Here is a 25,019-nt window from a genome sequence, read left to right on the forward strand (position 1 = left end):
AAAGAATAAACAACTTTACCATGCAAGGAGGTTACAGGTATTATCAACAGCAAATTGCTCTGAGGATGTTGGAAAAAATAAACAGTATATACTGGAACATTTATTTTTAAAGACACACAGTAAATTCAAGATAATGCACAAATAACATGCTTTTGCATAGAAATGGTGTAGATTGGATTTTTTTTTTAATATGAAAGCCCAGGAATTAAGAGTGGGTATATTCAGCACACATTGACAAACACTGTAAGAAGTTGCATTATATTCAGTCAGTGAGTATGCACCTGAAACAGTTTAATCTGTGAGGTCTGGACACCACGACTGCTCTGTGTTCTGAGTCTGGACGCCAATGCTGGCTCTTCGCGACGACGTGCTCTCGCTGTCCCTGCTCTCCATGGAGCCCCCGTTCCCCAGCAGGCACTCCAGACTGGTGTGGTCCATGGCAGACGGGTCGCCCAGAGGAGGACCGGGTTCTAAAGCCTCCGATCCTTAATCCAGGGAGGATCCAAGAGGGTCGGGTGGCAACGTGGGTGCAGAGGCAGAGGGGTTTAAGTCCTCCATGTGTAAGATAGAGTTGTCCTGTATCAGATTGTGGGATGTTGGGGCGGAGATCAGAACACAAATGTCCTCTCGTGAGGCTTGTGAAGAGCTGAAATCAGGGGGCAGACAGAGGTGGGGGTAAGAGCTGGGCGGGGAGTCCAGCAGGCTGTGTGTGGACGTAGCTGGACGGGCGCCGGACAAACGGCAAGTGTACTCATCTCTCTCACTGGGAGGGTGGAGGCACAGAGTGGGCTGGGACTGGCTGATGGTGGTGGGGCTCGAACTGAGAGGTCTGTTGTCGGAGTGTTTGTGCCCAGGTTGAGGCGCCAGGTCTGGGCATCCACCCTGGAAGCAAGGGCTGACTCTGAGAAGAGGAGGGCTGGTCCGTGGATGTGTAGTCACGCTCTCAGGGCCAATGGGGGCAGAGTTTGCAGAGAGACAATAGTTTGCAGGCGGACTCGAGGATTGGTTGCTCACTGTTAGCGTCTCACCAGCTCCACCGTAGCTCAAGTTGGAAGCATGCGGGACACCTTGGTGGATCCCAGGGTCGTTATGGAGGTGGTAGGTTGGAGGTAAGTTGAAGGGCGTGCCGGGGTCGGGGGCGACGAGGTGGCCAGACACCGTTTGGACGCCATACGGATATGAGACTTTGTAGTGATGTACAGATAGATGAGACTGGAGAAGGTGCATCATGTGTTGCAGGCTCCTGGTGATCTCAGATACTTCCTGGTTTAGTGAGCCCATCTGCGTAGAGAGGGCACAAAGTTTAGCTGTGACGTAGTCTTTGAACAAATTCTTGCCTACCTTACATTTTATATTTACACTGAGCAATGGAGGCAAAGCACAGCTTCAAAGTACAAACAAACAGTTTTGCCCAATTGAGTCCCCCACTCATCGTCTATCTTTGAGGTTAAATATTGGATTTATGTCCAGGTATAATTTTAAGTTGGTCTCCCAAAAAAGAAGCAAACCCTTTTTAATCCCCTCTATGACTTTTAGAAATGGCTTCTTATGCGGTAGTGAAATCCAGAGGGACACAAAGTGAGGTAACTGACGCAAATAGGGAAGGAAGCAGACAGGGAACTGAGTACAAGGGAGCGAAACAAGAAGAAAAGGGAGCAAAAAGTAGAGCTAGGTTGTCATCTTAACTGTTTTTTTTCTTCAGATTGACGAGTCAGCACTCCTGGCTACCCTCTGCATTGCAGAAGTGCCCTGCTGATTAATTAATATGAACCTCACACAGCACCTACCTGGGCCCATCTGGATCCTGCCAATGCACCTTCTTTAGCTTTATTTACATTCAGGTGAAGAGTGCAGAGCAGACTGAGATATAAGTAAAGACTACTTCCCCCTGTGTACGTGCACAAACAATGGCTTATTCTGGATGGGATGCCAGAAAATAAAAGAGAACATATGTTGAGTTTCCTTCTTATTTTGTTTGCTCTAAAGTTAATTTTAAGACTGAAACAATATATTTAATACCAAAATAGCATGCAGATCATATTTTCTAGTCAACATTTCATCAATGCTACTGTATTTGTATTTTATATGCCCAAAATACTTGAAACGAAGAGAGGGATTCCAAAATAATATATTCAGATCTTTTAGGCTACGTTTCCTTTGGTCCGATCAATGTGACTTTAGGTGAAGGGGCTGTACCTTACCTTTTGGTTGAGTTGACTGATGCTGTGTCGGACATCCTCTGTCTCCAGCAGCAGAGCGGCATTAGCCTGTGTTAAGTCTGGGTAAAACAAAAAGAGGTGGACTGAGTATGCACTGCATGTATACAGTGGAATATTTTACAAGTAAATGTGTTGGACTTCCACTGAACTGAATGTAATAGTAATCCCAGAACGATAGCAATCATCAGTAAGAGCTCCGGTCACACTATGTACGCTGCTTTGACCCCTGTTGTCCTTTTACATTTTCTCTGACTCTTTGGACACATGGCTGTCATTTAATTCCCCCTGCCCTCTCATATTTCCCCCAGAAGGACGTGGGGAACATTATTGGATCCACAGTTTGACCTCTTGAGTTTACCTCCAGCCATCTGGCACCCGGGTGACCCTCGCAGCTGGAGGCGGGCTCTGCTTACCTTGGGTGCTGCCTCCCGTGCTGGCTCTAGGCCCGCTGTGCTCCACGTTGAAGTGGAATGCGTGTCCGTTGTCTTCGATACCGTCTACGAGCCTGGCAGGGAGGAGAAGCTGGAGTTAATGTAACAGTAGAGCTTTTTCAATTATCATCAGAGCTATCAGAGGGCACAGGATTGGGCCATGAGATCTGCTGTTGGCAGGGGCCCATGAGGGTTTGAACATGAGGAGGAGAGCCCGGTCTGGAGGGGCGGACACCCGAGCTCTCTGAACCAGCACGCACCCATATCTCGGACTTACTGGATGACTCAGGGATACATTATGAATACAGATGGTTGGGGCAAGAGGATAAGGTGCTCTGGTAATGAAATGCAGTGACATCTGCTGAAATATGCAATGCAAATACACTCCATTTACATTAAGTGGATAATTCAAGTACCTGTGGCACGACTTTAGGTGTCTGTTACTGCGACACCTTACTTTAATCCGTCAAAGACCATCATAGATATGTACTGTAGTCTAGTTGGATGATGTCGATGGCACAGGCAGTTTAGTTCATACATTGTTATGTTATTTCTTAAAGGGAGGAAATTATAACAAATATTACTTAATGTAAAATATTTGAAATAGGCTCAAAAATGTATGTAGCACTTCAGATAATATGGCTTATTTAAAGGTAATTTACTTGTAAGACTCGTGCTGTTCTAAATTAGTTTCCTCATGGTTGATTGCACATAAGGAGTTGCTTTGGTTAAAAGCGTAATGTAAGCTGAGCGAAAACAGCGTGATTGCAACGTAAACAAGACATTTTAGCTAAGGATAGCACTAAGGATGAATGTTGTTCCTATATTGCATGGCATTGCATTACGATGAATGAATGGGTGTTCAAATATTTCAATTTTTATACATTTAAAAAGTCATTCTGGCTTCTTTTCTGCTTGTCTTTTTTATTTAATTGTATTTGCACAATACCTGGGACTGAGTTCAGGGGGTCCAAAGCAGGTAACGGTTGGGATGAGCACCTTTGAAGGCTTTTGCTCGGCCCCCGTCGCTACCTGAGCTGAAGTTGAGGCTGTTGAGGATTTAGGGGAGGAGTTGTGCTCTTTTTTGGACGGCGGCTGTGGGGACGAGCTCTGTCCGTGGACGGCACGACTCAAGTTGGGGGAACGGCAGCGTCGCAGAGTGTTAAACTGACGCAACTCGTCCCCCAGGAGGTTCCCCAGAGAGGTGCGGCGAACAGGGCTGCTGAAGCTCGGCAGCAGGAGGTTTCGGCGGGAGCGGGTAGCCGGAGAGAGGGGGAAGTCGTCAGGGTCATCCCCCTTTGTCTCCACGATAGAGGGGAGCCTGGATTCCTGCTAAAAAAGTAAATAAAAATGTGACATACTGTAATAACTTAGGGTGACCATATTTTGATTTCCAAAAAAGAGGACATGCTGCCCCCAGCCTCGAGATACTTAATGATACTCAACGTTTACTCAAAGATGCCTTATTGTTTTAAAGTATGCCTCTTCTGTATGGATATACAATTATTATTTATATTATTTTACTGTATATAACACAATAATATCTCTCTATAACCAAAGACACACCAAACCAAGGTTACTCAACAATCAACATGCTTTATTATACCTAGAATTATCTCTGACAAATCTCAAATACACAAGAATAACTTAAACATCAATCTGTAACAAAATAATAGCTCTCTTTTCAAGTCTTACTGGACACAAATAAATAACAAAATATATAGTAGAAAATAGAAAATCCAGCTTTAACAAATAATCTCTTTGTATCTTGTCAATGTAAACAATAAAACAGTAACCTCACAAAGATACTAATGTAATTATTTTAAAAGTGCACTATGCAGTTTTGGATTTCACATTTGCATAATTGCCATTAGTGAACATAACATAACATAACATTTGATTACCTAAATCAAACCAAACACATTTTGAGTCACCATGAACCAAATATAAGCCTACTTTAAATGTTTGTAAACACAATTCCAGGCCCTGTCATTGTAAACAACCACAGTGAAATGACAACTTTTCACATATTTCTAGCTTCAAACTGTTTTCTAGGGTCCCAATTTAAAATTAAAAGTTTAAAGTTTCTCTCCCACAGCTACATAGCTTTCTCTCTCTGCATAGCTGCATACTTCAATCTTCTTCATCCTGCTTTTCTTCTTCATCCTCCTTGTCTGCCCATCGATATTTAGCTGTGGAGCTGATCTTTCCCAGCAGGTTTCGGTTGCTCAACAAATAAGCATGAAAGTCTTTGCAAGACATGTCTTTCAAATTGTATTGCACAAATAGAATCCCCTTCAGTGACTCAACAGACAGCTGGTTCCTCTCCTTGGCCCACTGGCTCTGCATCAGTGAGAAAACCCTCTCAACATTTGCATTGTGAGAGGAAAGTGCAAAGACAAACTGTGCAATCTTCAGTAGTTCTGAGTAACATGCAATGCTTTTGGCCTCCTCAAAATATTTGGTCCACTTCTGGTGCACCTGCAGGCCACTGAACTCCTCATCACGGTTGCACCTTTCTGTGAATCTCTTCAGATTGGTGACCTGGTCAAAACACTTGACATCATCAATTACCACCCCCTTCTCTACTAGGAACTTGATGCAGGCCTCCACATCATTCCACTCTGGTGGCTCACTCAGATCCATCCACGTGAATGTGGAGAACTCTTCCATGGGAGTCATCCACTTCTCCAGATACTCCAGACATGTACTGTACAGGCCTTGCACATCAGCACAGAACTGGTCATATTCCTTACCAAGTCCATCACTACGCTTTTGTGCCAGTAGTCCCTTAACTTTAAGGGACATGAAGTTGTTGCTCTTGCGTTCAAGAAGAATGGTGTGGATGCTGTTCATTATTTTCTCTACCTCCATAATGGAGTTCTTCTCCTTTTTCATGTCTTGAATGTGGGTGTGGAACGCAGACATGAGTGAGTGCATGTGCCAGAGGTAGATCTCACTGAATTCGTTTACAAAAAACTTCTTGATCACTATGGGTGGTTTTTGCTGAGACAGAAAGAATGCCTTTAAGGCTGGAAAAATCTGTATCATCCTCTCAATGCCTCGGAACAATGACAGCCACCTTGTCCTGCTGTGAGAAAGCATCCTTCTGTTTTCAATGTCAACAAAATCACAGTACTCCTTCAGGCTCTCAGTGCGCACAGTGTAAATGTGGAAGAACTGGTAGATTTTGAACATGATATTCTCAAAGTCAATATCTATTTTGTCTGCCTCATGATGAACAAAATTATTCAATATGTGTGCTGGGCAACCCACACCGATCAGAGTGTTCTTCAGCAGCAACCTCTTCAAATTTGCAAACACATTCTTTCCCCCTTCATCACGTCGGATTCCTCCAAAGTTTGTGTTGCAATTGTCGCCAGTAAATGCAATGCATTTTTCAGACAAATTGTTTTTTGCCAATGTTTCAATGAGATATTGTGCAATGGTTTCTGCTGTCTCATTTGGTGTGTCTTTAAACTCGATTAATTTTGTTTGCATGCCACCCCTCTTCCAGTCAAAGTACTGGATTAGGATTGGGAATATTTTCACTGCTCCGTGGTTACTCCCGTCACTAGAAACACCACAGTACTGGATTTCTTTGAGTGCTTCATGTGCGACATCAATCGAGGGGGGCGCTATAACACCATTGACAATGGCTTCGGTTTTAGTGCGCGCACTACTGAATTTTTTGGCAGTGTCAGAGTCTGGAAATGCTTTTTTTAGCAAGGCACTTGTGCAATCCATAGATCTGTAGCTGTTGTGATGTTTCACAGTGTGAAATGCAAACGCACCCTCCGCTGCATTTACAGCATCCTCTGTTTTGCCTGGTCTAACAAAGAAGTCTGTCAACTTTGCCGACAAACTCTCACCTTGCACAGCTTTCCTATGTTTGTCTGTGTCCATGTGCGCTTTAAGATCGTCTGCACCTTTATTGGACACACACACGTATGTGCAAGCTTTGCACACGGTGCACTCCGCCTCCCATTTGTTCCGACCGGAACATTTGGAATTTCTTCTGCAATTCATCTGTAAAAGTACATTTGCGCTTTGGCATTGTGAATGTGAGCGGCGGTCCGCTCTGTCCCCTTCCTCTGTTTGTGTGTCAGCGTAGTTGTAGAGCCGCCCACAAAGCTTCAGACTCAGGGATTACGTCACACATGCAACAGAGTACCGTAGTATTCTGTGCAATTCGCCAGTCAATTTAAGTACATGCAAACGGTCCGCGAAACCCGGACATTTTCATGAATTTATAAACCCCCCCCCCCCCCGGACGACCCGGACAGGGCGTGAAAAGAGGACATGTCCGGGCAAAAGAGGACGTTTGGTCACCCTAAATAACTGGACCCTTTTTATTGAAATGTTCACTACCAAGGTGTGCATTTATCCTAAATCTGCCTGTTTTATTTTGAAGGATGGTGATGATTATATATGGTGACACTGAAATATTACATTTGAAAGCTGCTGATTATTGTGTTATTTAGATTTTAAGATAAGATAAGATGGACCTTTATTAAACCCAGTGGGGAAATTCAATAGTTTAAACAGCAACAGGATGAGATTGAAAAACAGGACAGCACAGATTCACACAAGATTAAAGATTAATACAATTAAAGATACAAATTCTAAGTATACAGGTAAGTAACTGTTAAAATGAGAAATGAAATATGAGATATCAATGGGATAGAGCTGATCATATTTTCATTACATAATTCTGCTTGTGAGTAAAAAACTATTAACTTACATAAACTTTTAATGCAGACACAGTGAATTCTGTAAACAGTGTTTTAATAGTGGAAGAATAAGGCTGGAGATGAGCATAGAAAAGTAGCTCATAAGGTTTCCCATCAGGAGAGCTATACTGACCCAGTTAGCTAGCTCCAGGGACTAAGCCACTCTACTTTTAAATGGGGTTCAACCTGTAGGGGAAGTCCTAGCACAAACCCTCCCTCAGCAGCACTCACAAGCAATATATATAAGTCCCCTGAAAACACAGGAGTTTTACCTTAAAAGAACAGAAACGCAAAAACTCTGGAATTGATTTGACACAAATGCACCTTTAAAGACAATTGCATTGGGGTCTACTTTCAAAGAAGTCATGAACAGGCTTTGGAAAGTATTATAACTTACAACTACGTTCAGGAAACCGTGTGTGGTGCTAAAAAGAATAATGAGAGCCCTGAGAGAAGAAAACTTAATTTGAACTCACGTGGTGAAGCCTGGGAGACCGTGAAAACCTGCTGAGACCCTGCAGTAACAAAAAGAAAGCGAGAAGGATTACAAAAGATAGTCTCGAACCAAAACTTGTTTTTCAAAATACTTCTGTAACAAACCTTTAACTTGAATTTAAATGTATTTACACATTTAGGAATTAATGGTGCCTTTTGGAGTTTACTTATCGGCATACAGAAGTCATGTAGACTGAGGGCTGAACCATCACCTAAATATATTACAAATCGATACGGATCCATTGTTTGAGACATCTGTTTTTGACCTCCAAGTCTACTTCCAGTGGTCAGCAACACATTACAAACATTCATTGTTATTCCTTATAATACATTCTGAAAGATAACTTTAACTAACGCGGAATATATCTTGGCATGTTACCACCACCTGTTGATCAGTGGAATAGTGGGATTCCATTGGGAGCTCCATAAAGAAAGTAGAGGTCAAAGACTCCACAGGGAACATATTATTAATTTAGCTGATGTCTGGCCATTTTTAAAATGCATTAAATCCAAATGTGTCATTCTAAATGACCTTGGCCAGTGATAAAGCCTTTGCTTCACACTCTCTAAACTCGAATGCAGAAACATCCCAGTGAAGGTTTGTCTTTCTGCTGGCTAAATTGTAAGCAATTTAGAAAAATGGCCAGCTGGATGGGAAATGAAACTGTGGTAATGGGAAGTCTTCCTTCATGTGTGAGAAATATGTGCTTCTGACAACAGGGCTTAATGTGACAACACAAGCCACAGTCTATCGCTCTACCAGTGAAATAGTGCCAGTAATGCTCCTTGATGCAGAACGGCAATTCACAAAGGAAACACATTAAATGTAATCCTTCATCGAGAACAATACTGAGTTTAAAAATCATAAAGACGGTTCAAAGGAAAACCTAGTTGGACTGCATCTCCACAGATAGTGTTGCTATGTGAAAGGAAGAGAGGACAAATATGTGAGTCTATTCAAGGCAGGGACTAATTCCCCTCATAACGAAAAACTAACCCTGGGGCAACACGGACTGATTAGCCAGCCAGAGATATCGGTGCCAAATTAAAAAACATCAATATCACTTAATGGGGCACAGATGCCACAAGTGTCCTACATATCAAAGTGGGTTTGCAAAGACTTCATTGAGGGAAGGTTTTCTGTCACTTTTAAGTGTGCTGTCTTGACATACTTACAAAACCTTTTACAGACATAGAGAGTGTGTCAGTGTTTTGCATGATGGGCCACTTTTCAAATCCAGAATTCATTTTGTGGGATCTGTTTTTGCCATGAGGTATTTATAGTTCATTTTGAATCAGTAACAAAGAAATCCAAAACACAAGAGGGAAAATCTGCAACTATGGTATACAACCAGGTGTTATGGTTAGAAGATGAATCAATCTCACTAAATATCTGGAAATCGTGTTGGCGGATAAACTGGGTTTATTACAAACATTGTTGATCTATTCTACTGAAAGCATGAATTGAAAATGTTGAATAAAACCTTTTTTGTCAAATCTTCTCTGAGCTCCTTCAGTCCTGTCCTATCCAGTCCAACGTGTCATCAACATTTCTCTAGCTTTAAAGAAAACATTCTCTCTCCCACCACATGGTTTCCAGTGGCTGTCTTTATCAACTTTGTTAAGCTGTCGTTGTCATGTGAGGCTCCACAGGGGGTTGCTTCCCTATAACTCCTGACCGGCCAGCTTGTTCTTCACACTCCAAGTCTACCGACAACTTAACTCTCCCTGTGGCGACACGGTCCTTATACTCTGGCATATCTGGACTCAGTGCTGGTCCCCTGGAGGTGGAATGACCTTAGCACTCTGCCCAGGACAGCACAGTCCCCCCTTATCTCTCAAAACTCACACCCCCTTAAGAAATAAACAATAGTCGAATTTGATAGAATTTGCATTCCCAATCATTTTACCTGACCTTAATCCTGCAGCAAGTTTTTTAAGGCACTAAAGGGAAACAAAAACATATTTGACATTGACATATCATTTCAAATTGCTAGAGGCTAACTGTGTTGTTATGCCCATTGGTGCTGAGCAGGTACAGCAGGTGTTCATTGTTTGTAATGATTTTTCACTGGCTGCAGCAAAAACAACTCTATGAGAGCAGTAGGAATAAAGCCAAACATCAGAGTTGCGCCCCACAGCCAATCAATCAGCTGAAACTCACCGGAAAGCTCCGAAAGCCAAATGGGACCTGACCTTTCTAACAAATATGATTATGATACATTTAAATTATAGCCACGTTTAAAAAAAAAAAATCTTTGAACTATTAGAGTGTTGGTAATCAAACAATTTTCACGTATTTGACTCCTACAGTTTAAATCATAAAAGAATAACTTGAAAGTCAACTTTAAATGTTGGTCCGATGTTAAAAAGAAAACACAAACAAGTATTTGTCTCTGTTTGCATTTAACGAAGTGAAAGAAGCTGTGTCATGGCCTGGCTCTTGGCCATAGCAAAAACGTGGAACGGACACGATATAAGGAAGGTATTTATTATAAAGAAAACAACTAAACAAAAGAGCTAGCACAATGGGATGTGTTAATCAGTAAGATCACTCAGTAGTGTAGGTGTGGGTGTGTGAACATGGTGTGGTGCAAGGTGTTGAATGCCAAACTAAGAGGAAGGGGGAAAAAAGCATAAGTCTGGTAGCTGCTCTCAAAAGCAGATCCTCAAGCAGAGAGAGCGAACGAGACTCTGGCTCGAGCCTTTCACTCCTCCGGTACCGGCGGCCAGGTGCCCTCAATCAGCGCTGATAGGGAGGAAGGGAGATCTTTAAAAGGGCCATAGACACACAACAGGAGAGAGTAAAGCAGGGGTCGTCACAGTTATAAGATGTTATTGTTCTCTAACAAAAAACCCATGAAATCGAAATTAAATGGACACCACTGCAGTAAAAGTTCAAATGACAAGATAAAGAGGAATACCTTTTACTGTAATTGGCATTCCCACCATCTGTTTGTTTTCACTATGACTGATTGCTGTACAGTCAGCATACAACTCTTATAAGTATCTCTCAAGTGTAAAATAACCTCCCATCCTACAACAGCCACCCATGTGTGTGTGTGTGTGTGTGTGTGTGTGTGTGTGTGTGTGTGTGTGTGTGTGTGTGTGTGTGTGTGTGTGTGTGTGTGTGTCAGGAGTCTATTGGACCTGGCAGCTCCACCAGACAGCTGAGCACTCCTTCATCCTGTCAGGGGGGAGGGGGGGGGGGGTGCCCTGGCTTTGCGCTTGAGCATAAACTCAAAGCAGATGGTGTGAGATACAAGTAGAGGGCCAGTACTCAGCAACACCGCAGAGAAACCTGCTTGAATCACAATGAAAGACTATCATAACTCTAATCATATATGTACATATAGGGCATGCATACACAGAGGAGGAGTTTCTGAGCAGAAGATACTTTTTCTCCAATAATAATCCATTATGCATGGGATGTGTAAGAGGCTAAATTTTATCTATGATGTCTCTTTTTGGAATTAAACAACAACAAAATTATCTTTGTGTTTTAGAAAATATCATCATTGCAGTTGAAGCTGATTCATCTAGGCTAGCTGGCAACAATACATCCAGTAAATTATTGCAGCCAGCATAGTTTCCCTGTTCTAATATTCCAAAGCAAACAAATAAAAAACAAAATGAATGAACTAATGAGCAACCAAACCATCAGACAAAGGGAAAGGCCTGTGGGAGCTAAGGGAAGTGCTTGAAAGTATAAAATGCCTGACACAGTGAAATGAGGATGAGATTGGTAAATTCCTTTGGGGAGAATTGGCAGTTTTGAGATTAGTCTGAATACATTTTTTTTTCCAGACAGTTAGAAAAAACGCTATGCAGGACAGCCATTTATGTTTATGCAATGTCTTTGTAATGATTTAAGCTATTATTTTGGGGGGGTTTAAGACTTACTTACTTGAGACACATCATTTAACAATGTCCGACAACATGTGTTACATGTGTAAGTTCAACGGGTGCATTTTTCTGCAAGTTTGGAGAATTGTCTTTCCTTGCATAATGCTTTCTTAAATAACTGTGAGGGGCAGCAGCATTGAGAAGAGGTCAGTGTCTGGGTGTAATGTCATCCTGCTGGGCTTTGGGGTGGCAACATGGAAGAGATACGGCCGCCTGACAGTGGCACCCATGCATAGAAATTGGTCTGACAATCAAGCCACCAACAGCCCTTTGGTTGTTGTGGTAGAACAAGTGTCAAGGAGAGTGAGAAGCACACCTTGGGCGGGGGGGGGGGAACAAATGTGTTGTATTGTGTGTTGTGGGCTCTATTCTATCAGACGATTGTAGGGGGAAAAGGTTTGTGTCTGGGTCAATTTTTTTAGCAAGAAAAAGTTGTCTTACACACAAACATGAACTTTTGGTGTTAGCACTCTAGAATCAAAGTGCACATTTTTGACTCTTTTGAACCAATGTTTAACTGTCATGCAGGCTGACATTCATTGTAGAAGTTGAATAAATAGTTTCTAGTTTCTTGACCACAATATCATTAAAAGACACTTTGAATTTCTGACTTTCCCAAGTACTACCGCTATTCTCATCTACATTTTCTGTGTGCTTAAACATGTGCGTAATACTCAGAGTTAAGCATACTTGAAAATCTGTGTTCTTTGCCAGTGACAGCTTTAAAATTCTGCCCCAATTTGAACCCCAACTACTTTTGACCAACACCAGATATCTGTGTGTGAGTTTGTTTTCAGTACCTCATCCTGGCTGCCCTCACGAAGGTTATAAGTGAGGTTGTTGTGGATGTTGGATGCGAACACACTGGCGTACTCCGGATACAGTTCCAGCACCTCTCTCAGACCACGCACGTTGATATACTGCAGGTCGCAGTAGGTCAGCGCCTTCACATCGGCGTTGGTCTTGATCACCTGGTCTGGTCCAGGCAGGTCAGAACCGAAGAGGTTCCCTTTTACTGAAATCCAAAAAATACATTATCACGATTGTGATTTTATACAAAAACATGATGTCAAAAAAGCCCAAATACGAACCTATTAACGCCAGCACCATGTGGTCTTTCAGCACCTCCAGGGACCCGGAGCAGACAAAGTAGTTGGCATGCAGCGCGTCACCGTGACGGATGAGGTACTCGCCAGGGACGCAGAAGGAGGTTTTTATATGGAGGGAGAGCGAGCGCAGGCAGCCACGACTGGCCCCCAGAAAGACCGGCAGCTGGAGGATGTCCTTATTCAGATGCATGGCGATGTCGGCCCGCAGCTCATCAGGGAAGTCATGCAGGAGCTGGGGAAGTGTGACAGATGTAATGAGGTGTGACACTCATTGGTAATTAGGGAGTGGACTGTGTTGCCACCAGTTACCCTCTTGTGAATTTCAATAGGATGTCAATTGGTTGTGTATGGGGCTGGGCAGCCATGTGTTTGGAAAGATCAGGAATAATTGCAGGTGCAAAGGGTTCTGATTTCAGATTTCAGTGCTCAATTACTATCTAAACATCGCCTCGGAGTTTCAAAAGGGCAGAAAGCACCATGTCCTAAAGTGTTAGATGACAACAACAATGTAAGGGACCCCTACCATGTTGACATCTATACCATTGTTGACCGACCACGTGGTCTGGAAGTACTCCAACATGCGCTGCTTGATCTGCTGGGGCAAACGGTGGACACGGATGAAGTCCTTCAGGTCGTTCATGCGTGTGTGGTAGAGAGAGCGCCGGGAGTACATGCGCTGGATGATGGCCGTCACGTTACCAAAAACCAGGGCATGCATCAGTGCTGTGTGAGGGAGAGAATAGACAAGTATTAAAGCCCTTAATGATAATGATATAACGTTTGGATATTTGTTCATAGGCAATCTAAATTCTATTCTGAAAGCTGTTCTTTTAGCACAATTTTAATGGGTTGAAATGTGTTTCTATACATTTTCAAGGGTTACATTTCCTGCTTTAAAATATGAATCTCAATTTCTATTGATCACAAAACAAATCTCACACTTGTTACTGTTTATTTGTCTTTTGATTCCCACGGGGAGCTCAGAAATTGATAGCTGCATTTATCTCTGTTTTAACAAGCAGTCTGTGAACAAAGCATAATTACCTTCCGGATTGTTGCACCAATAATTGCCACCTCAGCTAAAATAATCTGTTTATTGGTTTATAAAGATGGCTACAAGCTGTGTTTTAAAGGCCAGCCAATTCCTCCATCCCACTTCCTGCTGAATCACTAATGCTGGCGTGCCACACAGAGGCACTGATATGCCAGGACACCAGAGGGACAATGAACCGTGGCGTCAGACATACCGCCGATGAGCATGGTGCAGATGGAGAAGATCTTCTCAGCATCGGTGTTGGCACAGACATTGCCGAAGCCCACACTGGTCAGACTGCTGAGGGTGAAATAAAGGGCGGCGATGTAGGAGCTGCGCACTGTCGGGCCGCCCACCGTGCTGTTGATGTAAGGCGTCTCCAGCCGTTTGCCCAGCTCATGAAGCCACCCTTGAAGGAGAAGGCAGAGCAGGAGCGAACAGTGTCAAAAGGTTCATGTTAGCATTGTGTCTGCGTGTCTCCTGTCGGCTCTGAGACAGATGGTAGTGTCAGGATGGTGCGGGATTACCTGGTCTTGGACAGACAGCAGTGTGTGTTTGGGTTTGTGTGTGAGAAAGAGATGTCTGCAGTGTCAGGAACTGGCATTTTGGTGAGGGACAGGGTCGAGTTAGACAAGGTCTTGCAGGGTTAAGAAGGCATAGTGTTAGCAGGTGTGCACTAACCCTGCTACTGTATAGATGGAACAAACTGCCAGAAATGTATAGATAATCACATATAGGGACACTAATGGAAACGGCAAATTAGGCTTGATGTTGAATCGTATTTATTTGTATTTTATTTTGCTGTAGACTGTCACAGTATGTGTGTTGCCGTTTATGTTCGTTTAAAAATAATAAATGGTGGTTAAACTGTAGAATTAAACAAGTTTGTAGTCAATTTGGACATAAAAAAAAAAGCTTTGTACTAATGCAGGCAATTATGTAAATAATAATATGTTCAGAGAAGTGTTCAGATATCCTAGAGATAATTCCTAGACTAGAAAAACCTGTCAAGTTTTTAGGTTTTTGTCAACCAGTTGCTTTTTTGTATCAGGATTTGATCTGCGTACCCACGGCCCTCATTAGAGTGTCAGTCAGGTATTCGCAAATATATCACCACTGAGCAGGTCTTCACAACCAGTTAAGGGGACCATTTGGGACTACAACTAAATCTAATCTATTTTCTTAATTATTGGGTTTTTCCTTTTATACAGAGAATTTAACTGACGAACAAAAAGGTAAAAAAAATCAGCGCAGAAAGCGCAGCGAGGACAATGAATACATGATGGCACATGGTAAAAACAATGTGAAACAATTTCTAAATGTATCCTTTACCGAGAAACAATGCATGATTCCCCCACCTTTGCTGCATAAAACCCCCAACCTGACCTTCATACAGCAGCAAGGCCCCAATCAGACTCACCTATTTCCCTGGTATCATTGGTCGCTATCTCCCAGCGTCCAATCATGTACCAGATGCAGGCCATCCAGTGTGCCAGCAGGGCAAACACAGACATGAGTAGGGTCAGCACCATGGCGCTGTACTGGGAGTAGCGGTCGAGCTTCTGAAGCAGACGGAGCAGGCGTAGCAGGCGAACTGTTTTAAGCAGGTGGACAAGGGAGGTCTAAAGAGGAGAAGTGGGGGATATTGTGAGGGAGAAAAGGAAAGAGGAAGTGAACCCATGTGCCATGTTATAGCTGGAAACACACTTTGACTAGAAAAACACAGCTGAATAGCACAGCTTGGGTAAGCAGTGATTTGCTTTGCTCAAACAAATGTGCTTATCTTGTATACAATGTGCTATTTAGGGAGAGTGCATTCACCACGGTGATGTTAAAGGCATACAGCAGGTCAAAGGGCAGGGCAGCCAACAGGTCCACAAAGAACCAGCTGGTGGCGTAATGGATCCAAATGGAGCGCGCCTCAACCACCACCTGCCCTGACTGGCTCACATAGGTGGTGCGGAAGTTCAGGATAATGTCTGCAAATAAAACAAAAAGGTTATTCTGTTTCCCCAGCGATTAAAAGATGGTATAGGCATTCGTCCAACTGGAATGTAAAAAGTGTGTGTTTGACTGACTGATTGTTAACAGTGAGAAAAGGTTTGTTATAATGACAACAATAAATGATTTGAGATGACATGTTAGACGCTTTTATCCAAAGCGACTTACATACTCAATACTGTGGGCAATCCCCACAGGAGCAATTTTGGGGTGAAGTGTCTTGCCCAGGGCCACAACGACATGCTGACTGCAGTGGGGTTTGAATCTGTGCTCCCCTGATCCGAACACCAACACACTAGTCCACTGCGCCACACGCCTCCCGAGATGAGAGGAATATGCACGCAAATATAGAACAGCTTGAATAGGAACATACAAATCATGGAGAGACAGGTCATCTTAATCTTAGTGTCAGAATGTGGCGATAAGCACATAACAAGCAGACCTCTGGCTTTGTGGTCTGATGTAGGAAAACTCATCTGTGATGCAAGCTGTGCATGTTTGCGGAGAAGTTGGCTCATCACTCAATTCACCTCTCAGTTATGAAAATCTACAAGAAGGTAGGATGTTTATGCCAAAATGTTTCATTTCAAATTCAAATTTCCCTGAATCCTTTTGGCTAGCATGCTTTTTGTGTGCTATTTGGGGCTTCTTTTACATGCAATCTATCAATGACATGTCTTTGGAAGTCAAATTCCAATAGAATAAAAGTCTGGAAAGTGATATAATATATTGAGCTTGCAGAAACAAAGTTGACAAAAGTCCCTCCCTAGCTTGGCTGATGGCGTCTCTCCTCGTGCCATGCTGAGAGACTCGGACATTTTCTCATACACTAAAGGGAACATGTTGAGGTTCAGCCACCTGAATTCTCGGGTGCATCCCTTTGGACAATAAAAGGCATTACAAACTAGGAATTCCTCGGAGAGTGGAAGGAAATTCCTAAGGGAATACACAACCAGGTTGATTAGAACTTGAACATGGGGTACTTTCAGTGGGAAAGGATGCCTCTGTGGCTCTTGGATACCCTGTTGCCATAGGCGTCAAGAGAGCAAAGAAAATGGACAGATACCTAATGAAAATGTCATGTCATCATATATGTTTTTGAAAAGCACCAGAATGCTCTTGTGATTCTTAGTGTCAAGTATAGTTCCACATGTATTGATTTGACCAAACATGACCATCAAGATGTATGGATGAAATTGGCTTGATGGTGTTTAAACCACAATTTGTAATCTACAATAGCAATAGGTTGATCCACAGAGCAATGACTTCAGGTAAACATCATGGAGCCGTGTCTTCTTTTCATCACTAACCTATCATAAAGAGCATTTCCACTACAATGTCACTGGGGATGGTGGAGCGCCCGTCTGTGACGGTGTCATCGTACGGTGTGAAGCTGACGTTGTAGGGCACGGTGACAGCCACATAGAAGGTGGCCAGCAGAATGAGCCAGTCCCACAGCGCCTTGGACACGCTGTAGTGGAGCAGAATGAAGCGTGACTTCTTCACGGCCGCTACTTTATACTCCGGTATTGAAGGCTTTTCAATCATGCTCTGTAAAAGAAGTGAGAAAATACCTTGGTAAGAATACATACACAGTCATTAAGATAAACACAACAAATAGCCTCTTATATTTCAAGCTTATGTTGATATATATACAAAAAACACCTGCAACACATTGGAGAAGCTGCATCACTTAATGAAAAGATGGTTATGGGCAGAGCTGTGTAAATAAATATTATTCAGATTTGAGATTGCCTCGCCAACATTTAGCAGAAACAGTTGATATAAATGTCAATGCTGTCTATTGTGCCCTGACCGCTAATAATTTAATACCGTATGCAACTCAAGTGAAACTGAAATGGCTATGCTGCTTGGTTATCTATTCTTGACAGCCTCCTTATAGACAATGATAAACCTTTTAAATGGCTGTGCAGTAATAACACCAAATGGCAGATATAGGCCTGTGGTCAGTGAGGGGGAAATTCATTACCAACAATGACGCCTTATACTCTCATACATGACTTGGCTTTGGCTTAGATTCGTCCCTCCAAATGCCATTAGTGCTTTAAGCGTCCAGCGGTACGGTACAATTGCCGTCAGCAGCGTTTATTTCGAAAAGTCATGCTTATTCATTCCACTCATTTACTTTTTATTGAGAAAATCCAATTGCAGGAAGCTTGAATTGCTCTTGCTGATGAGGTGGGGAATCCATTCGATGCATAATGAGAGCGCAGTTCTCCAAATGGAGCCTTGCACTCGGCACATAATAGCCTTAACTATGTTTAGGAGACAGGAGGAGAAGCTATTAGATTTGACAGTGGTGAGAGGGGAACAGAAAGGAGAGTTAAATGAGTAATCTATCCTAGAACACCGCGGCCCCTTCAGAAACAGTTGGTGGCAAGCATCAAGGAGGTTGGGTAATAAAGTCGCAACAAGAGATTTCATTATAAGGGCTGTGAAGCTAACTTGGAGAGAATAGACTGACTAGTTTATAGCAACAGAGTGCTGCAGGAATGAGTCCTAAAACCAGAAATATAAGTTAACAATTTTGCCCTCCATGTTCTCAAAGTCAACCATTTTCTTTGCATGCGTTTCTCATGAGATGTGGCCTAATCGGACTACAAAGGTGGTCAGGGAAATTAAACATCCTCATGAGAAGTCTGCTTTTACAGTGGTGTTTGAACTTGCACTCTTGCAAACTATTCCATCTAAAACTTTCTTACTTGTAGATCAATTAATGTATCATGGTATGAGAACATATTTTTTTAGAAAAGATAATCGTGTTAAATGAAATTACACCTAATAACCTAAGAACAGAAGTGATGGTGTGAAGTTTGTGTATATCCTAATGTAGCTTTTTACTTCAGTTAATTGCATTTATGTCGTAATTTTTGTTGAGGTAACCAATGCTATGGGTTAACTGCCGGTTTAGCCTACAAAAGTACGTCATCCCTGTAGCCGTCCTTTCTATTGGGGAAGGATGTATAACTTTTTCTTGTATTATTCTTAGAAAAAAAATACCGGGGGATATTTAAACCAAATCTTAAAGTTCAATGATGTTCCCAGCTAAATAACTTTTAAAGCTGTATTAATTGTGGCTGCTTGACACGGGACATTCAATGTATTCCCAGTGAAAAATAGCAGAGACCTGTCATCAACAGCAGTGGCATATGATGACTAACTGTGTCAGCAAAAGCTGTTTATTTTCATTTGCCTTACAACACAAGAGGTCAGTGCAGCCAACTGACCTTCGGCACCCAAGGGCGTCACGTCCCAATGATTAAAAAAGAAAAGCCCAGCACTTTGGGGACATGCATCTCACACAGCCACAGCTGGTCTGCTCTTCATTAACTCACAATGTGGCTAAGAGCTTACTGTTCCAACTACAAGTCCCAGCATGCTCTGGGCTCCAGCACTGATATCATGTGTCTCAAGCACTCCCTCAAGCAAGAATCTATTGCAGAGGATGCTCAGCCAATATTTTTATACCACAAAATAATAACTTTCAACAATGCAGCGGGAGTGCAGAACAATAAAAACTGCAGTCAACCTCTATCAATTGACTCCTTGCTTTGCTCGGTACTTATTATTTGATTTTAGAATCACTGGTCTACTACTCTTGGCATTAAGATCTGCCGTTTCAACAATCAATAAATTGCCTAACAGCAAGCAACTAAAGATACACATATGCTGTCTGAAAGTGTGTGTGAGTGTGTGTGTTTAGAGGGCAAAAATAAAAAGAAGAAAAACATATGAACTGAGGGAAAGTAAGATGTGAATGTGAGCTCTGCATTTCACAGTCAACCAAATAAGTATTTGAATCAAAACTTTAAAATGCCTCCAGATTAGACGTTTTTGACAAGTGCATTAAAGTGAAAAGAATTGTGGCTCTCCCCTGGGAAGTGCCTAAAATGAACAGCGTGCCTTGTTATACTGTAGTGCGGTACCTGATACACTCATGGGTTGACAGCATCATAACGGCCAGAACAGACACAACAACAACTCAGTGTTTGTCTTCAGGCAAAGAAAAGCTCAAGCTGAACATGTTTTGAAGAGGCAACGCAGTGTGTGGTTTACGGTCCAATTAATGATTTTGCTTTCTTCTATATTTTGAAAATGTGGTACACAAAATGTACTTTTGAAATCAGTTTACGGATTTACATTTGAGTATTTTTATCTCAGTACTTTAGATACGTTAAGCAGTCACTTGCCACCTCTCTATGTTTTGTCTTTAAGGCTTTAATCTGAAGATGCATGTGTTTTACAGGAAGGAAATAGTATAGCACCCCCCTTTTCTTCCATGCCTGGGATGATAGGCTACAAATAGAGATCAGAGGAGATGTGACTGGCCGTGCTGTGGAGGCAGAGGAAGATAGCTAACTTCTACTGAGAGGCAGACAGAAAGACACAGAAAGATGGACAAAGTCAGAAACATATAGAGGGAGAGACAGAGTAAGAACGAGTAAAAAAGAATGGGAAAAATATATGCATAGAAGGCAGTGGTGGAGTAAGTATGTTTGACCCGTGCTTAACTTAACAAAGCAAAACTCTATATATCAAATGAATGCCCTGAATATCCAGAAACACTGATTTTGCAGAAGAAATGTCAGTGTCAGCGTTATTTTGTTCATGCTATATTTCCTAAACAGGATGTTTTTTTCAGTCAAGGTCCCCTTACAAAAGAGAGAACAGAGTCTATGAACTTTTAAAACCCAAATATTGTGAAAGCATTATGTTCAATATTGTATAGTTGCCAGGTCATTTACTTTTTGAGTATCATATTTTAAAATGTTTTATGTATTTTATATATAAAAATTTAACAGTATTTCCCTCTAGATTTTAATCAAGTGTGGACAATGAAAGTGTTCCTGTTGAGGACAAGCAAACCATTTTCAAATTCCGAGTGGAGAGGCAGCCCTTCAATATTTGAGCTGTAGTGGGAAAGCAAGAGCGAAAGGGAGGGGTAATTCAGAAGCAGAGAGAAATTGGTGGCTTCACAGAGTGACTGACAGACAATCCAGAGGGATGAAGCCGAAATGAGATGACGTTAGAGTGACAGATGGAGAGGGAGAGAAAATGTGCGAAAGCAACAAATACAAAGAAAGCTAAATGCAGGGGGAACCTAGGGCACCAGTGGTAGTAAATAAGTAGACGTACTCAAGTACTGTACTTACTGTAACTACAATTTTGATGTAGGCTACTTCACTTGAGAACTTCAATATTTTGTTACTTAATTCCTACACTAGTACACACTATGAACGCGACACTCCGCGTTGCCTAGAAACCACCAAAGCACAACGCAGTGCGTTTTTTGAAAGTGCATCAAGTGGTGCTAGTAACGGTGGTCCTATGATAGCAACTCTAAAACATGTCTCTCTCAACTCTGAAGGTAAACAGACTAGAGACACAACGGTCATTGATCTTGTGGAGCAGATGCGCGCATTCCAATTCAAGCTGGACATTTTCGCGACCGACTTGAGCAAGGGTCGGATGCTGCATTTTCCGACGCTCCACAAACACATTAAAATCCCCGGCACAAATCACGGATGTGATGACAGATTTCATTTCGAGGTTGAAAGAGAACTTTGCCGGTCGATTGGACCGTGATGGGCTTTGCCAGAGACCCCTTCACTGTCGCAATAGAGGGGGACCGTACCCACCAAAGCAAAGGAGGTGGTCCCCTCCATCGACGAGGGGAAATGTACACTGGAACTTATTGACATGCAGTCATCCGTAACCATGGCACAAGAGCAGCGCAGTAACGGGCTAGCGAAGTTTTGAAGTGACGTTAACAAACAGCAGTTCCCTAACGTTCAGAAAGTAGTGATCTGTGTGCTCAGTATGTTTGGATCAACATGTATGTGAATCAAGCTTTTCACACATGAACTCAATAAAAAGTAGCACTCGCCGCTCCCTGACTGACAGCACTCTTCACGAGCCAAAAATCACTTCTCTTGTTCAAAACAAAAAATGTCACTTCTCCCATTGAGAAAGTATTGATCCATTAGAGTCTAATGCATCAATATTTATAATAAAACATTAACAATATTAATCTAATATGGGCTAATCTGCATAATGAGTACTTTTACTTTTGGTACTTAAAGTATATTTTAATGCTAACACTTTTATGTCTAACATTGTGATAGCAGGACTTTTACTGCAACTGGGTATTCCTACACTCTGATACTTTTTCCACCTCTGTAGGGTAGTAAAGAACGATGAGAGGTAGAGACTCAGAAAACAACTAAGACTAACTCGATTACCAAATATAAATAACTCTATGAATGCCGATCATTTGACACATAAACCAAACAAATAGACCCTGGGATGTGTTTGTCAGTTATTATTGAGAAAGTAGTAGGCTATTAACTACTCACCTTAACCAAATTCTGATAATAATCCATGTTTGTTCCAGGTTTGTTTATCTTTTCTTAGTATTTTTAGTTCAATTATGCGTTATTATAAAGCTAGTTTTTTCCAAACCGGTTGTTAGCTAAACTTGCTGCTTGCTACGTTAAACTTAAGTGCCGTTTCCATGGTTACCCACAGTGTATTTTACCACTCAAACGGTAGAAAATATGTAAAATGTAAGTAGTAGCCAGGGGCGGACTGGGACTACAAATCAGCCCGGGACTCTCGACCGGCCCACTTCGGTACCGCCGGCCCACCGCGGTACCACAAGTAAACCGCAAGTAAATTGTCGACGGGGGTCTAGTGACTTACCGCAGAGGTAGACATTAAGGGTAAAATGCAAGTCCACCGGCCCGGAGTATGATATGTATTATCACTGGCCCCACCATTGTAACCACTGGCCCGGAGCATTCGTCCAAAAAAAAAAATCGACTAATAATGAATAAAATTAACACATTTGTTGTAATTGTAATTTATGCACTACATTACTACTTTTACTACAACATTTGAATCATCAGTTCTTCCTCATTTTCCTCAATTGTTCATACTTGGTTCATTAAAATAATGATATTGTGGTCATTGTTAAAAAATGTCTGCTATTATTATGAGTATTATTAGGCCTATTTGTATAATGCACTTTCTGCCTTCATGTCATTAGGAGTTAGACATGTAATGGCTATGTAATTGATTTGATTAGAACCTTCATTATCCTAAACTGCTGGGACATTTCGCCAATACCTTTATATTGTCTACTCTTCACTTACTTGTCAGCATAGGTCGGCATTGGTGTACAGAGCCGACAGAAGACCTTGTTTATATTGGCATCATATTGAGAGGTGCAGCCAGTGACACGTCCTAAAACCAGGAAGTAAGCTGCTGGTTCCCTCGACACAGCCGGATAATCTCCACATGTCTACCCTACTTTTATAATGTTCGAATCATAAATATAATCGATAGATTATAAAAGGGTTTTAGGATGCGTCACTGCACCACTAGAACTGAGTAAATGTATTTAGTTTCCCACCTCTGCATATTTATTTCTCATTCTCCATAACTCAAGTACAAAACTAAATATATCGTTTTTATACATAAATTCCCCCAAAAATACAGTTTTCTATTATACAATACAAATATCCACACAGTGTTGATCAGATATTGAAGGCTTGGCTACAATCGCCTAAGACCTGCTTGTCACTTTAATTCATAGTGTTTATTAATCTCTAAATCCTGATTTATTTAGTTTGCTTTGAGTTCTATAGCCAAATCATTGCAAATATTTACCACACAAATTGAAATAAAGATGAGAACATGGTTGCAATGTTGCTGTGAAGAATATTATGTATTGCTTTATAAATTATTCCTGTAGTCCTAAATTGTACAACATTGCGATTTCCAGATATAATTGTTAGGCTATACAATTATATTATTTAAGACTTTTATGATGGTGCATTTTAATATGAAGATAAGTGCCATAAGGGAAAAAAAGAATATGTTTTAGGGCATTCATGCTTTCCTAACATTTTCGACATTCATCAGAAACTTCATTCAGAATTGATATTATGATATTATGCTTTATGAGTAGGCAATTTTATGAATTGAACAGTAACATCGGAGGGGTGCATGAAGAGACAATCCAGTCAAATTATGAGTAATACAAAGTGGGAGTCTGGAGTTTGAGTCTATTGCATGTCATTATTGCTTTGAGTTTCATTCTCATTCAAGATGCATTGTATCTGTTTAACACTGTTGGCAGGTCTGAACAAATATTTTCCACGATCCCTGATAGATTCACAAGACACATTGCAATGAGCTGTCAAATACCCAGAAAAACAAAACAACACCTTACAGAAATAGATCTAATTTGTATTCTAACCAGTAGATGTTTTTGTTTTGTATCCAAAAACACACAGTTTGCCTGCATTTATAATATGCACCATCATCACGGGCTTTTTATGAACTACTCATAGTCTAACTAGTCTGTATGTTACTTTCAGTCCCTCCCTAGGGATAGAAATGAATTAGGCGCTGGCTATTTTCTTCAGCATGGAATTGAACATTTTTTATGAGTTAAAAGAAAAAAGGTATGTTCAAACTAAAATGCTGAATATGGTTCATGATGTGCTTACTGTGCTCATTTTCTCCTACCTACAATTTGATTTTTATGTAAAATACAGATTTTTTGGCCTCTTAAGAGAATTCACATATAACATCTGTGTGAATGACTAAAAACTTTAAAATGTTAATGTACCTAGTGGTAGAACACATTATCGCTGATTGTTGAGGGTTTTATGTGTTCATTTTTTTTGGTGCATGAGATTGGACTATTAGAACAGGTGTGTGCATGATATCAGTGAACTGTGCCATCTGTAAAAAGGTAAGAATGGAGGCGAGTCAGCAGGAGGTCTGGCAAACTGAGTGGAGGTTTAGCACGTGGATTTCCGTGAAGACACCTGCAGGTCGGTACAGAGAGCAGCAGCAGGGCTTTTGTTTCGTGAACAGGATGCGGGTCAGGTTCATGTGAGGGCCTTTATCACTGCCTTTACAGAAACGTTCTAATTTGGGTGCTTTTTAAAAAATCTGAATTGATAATTTTTTCGGTTAAACGTTTAATCATTTGGTCTATAAAATGTCACACAAAAGTAAAAAAAAATGGACATCAGCCTTACATGACCTTTTTAAAT

General features: G+C 41.6%; 1 protein-coding gene across 1 annotated transcript in view; it reads right to left on the reverse strand.

The window, feature by feature from the left end:
• Nucleotides 1-342: 342 nt before the first annotated feature.
• LOC307025876 (voltage-gated delayed rectifier potassium channel KCNH4-like) overlaps nt 343-25,019 on the reverse strand; it is a 38,558-nt gene continuing 13,881 nt past the window's right edge. The window contains exons 5-16 of the mRNA XM_079660835.1: nt 17,238-17,478; nt 15,748-15,905; nt 15,347-15,548; nt 14,141-14,335; nt 13,417-13,616; nt 12,876-13,125; nt 12,585-12,799; nt 7,860-7,898; nt 3,600-3,982; nt 2,633-2,724; nt 2,202-2,278; nt 343-1,281 (exon numbers count right to left, since the gene is read on the reverse strand). Of these exons, the coding sequence (XP_079516961.1) occupies nt 487-1,281; nt 2,202-2,278; nt 2,633-2,724; nt 3,600-3,982; nt 7,860-7,898; nt 12,585-12,799; nt 12,876-13,125; nt 13,417-13,616; nt 14,141-14,335; nt 15,347-15,548; nt 15,748-15,905; nt 17,238-17,478 (2,847 nt within the window). The 3' untranslated portion in view covers nt 343-486. The remainder of the gene's footprint in view (nt 1,282-2,201; nt 2,279-2,632; nt 2,725-3,599; nt 3,983-7,859; nt 7,899-12,584; nt 12,800-12,875; nt 13,126-13,416; nt 13,617-14,140; nt 14,336-15,346; nt 15,549-15,747; nt 15,906-17,237; nt 17,479-25,019) is intronic.

This window comes from Notothenia rossii, assembly GCF_949606895.1.
Source record: "Notothenia rossii genome assembly, chromosome: 11".
In the NCBI taxonomy this organism is placed as follows: Eukaryota; Metazoa; Chordata; class Actinopteri; order Perciformes; family Nototheniidae; genus Notothenia; species Notothenia rossii.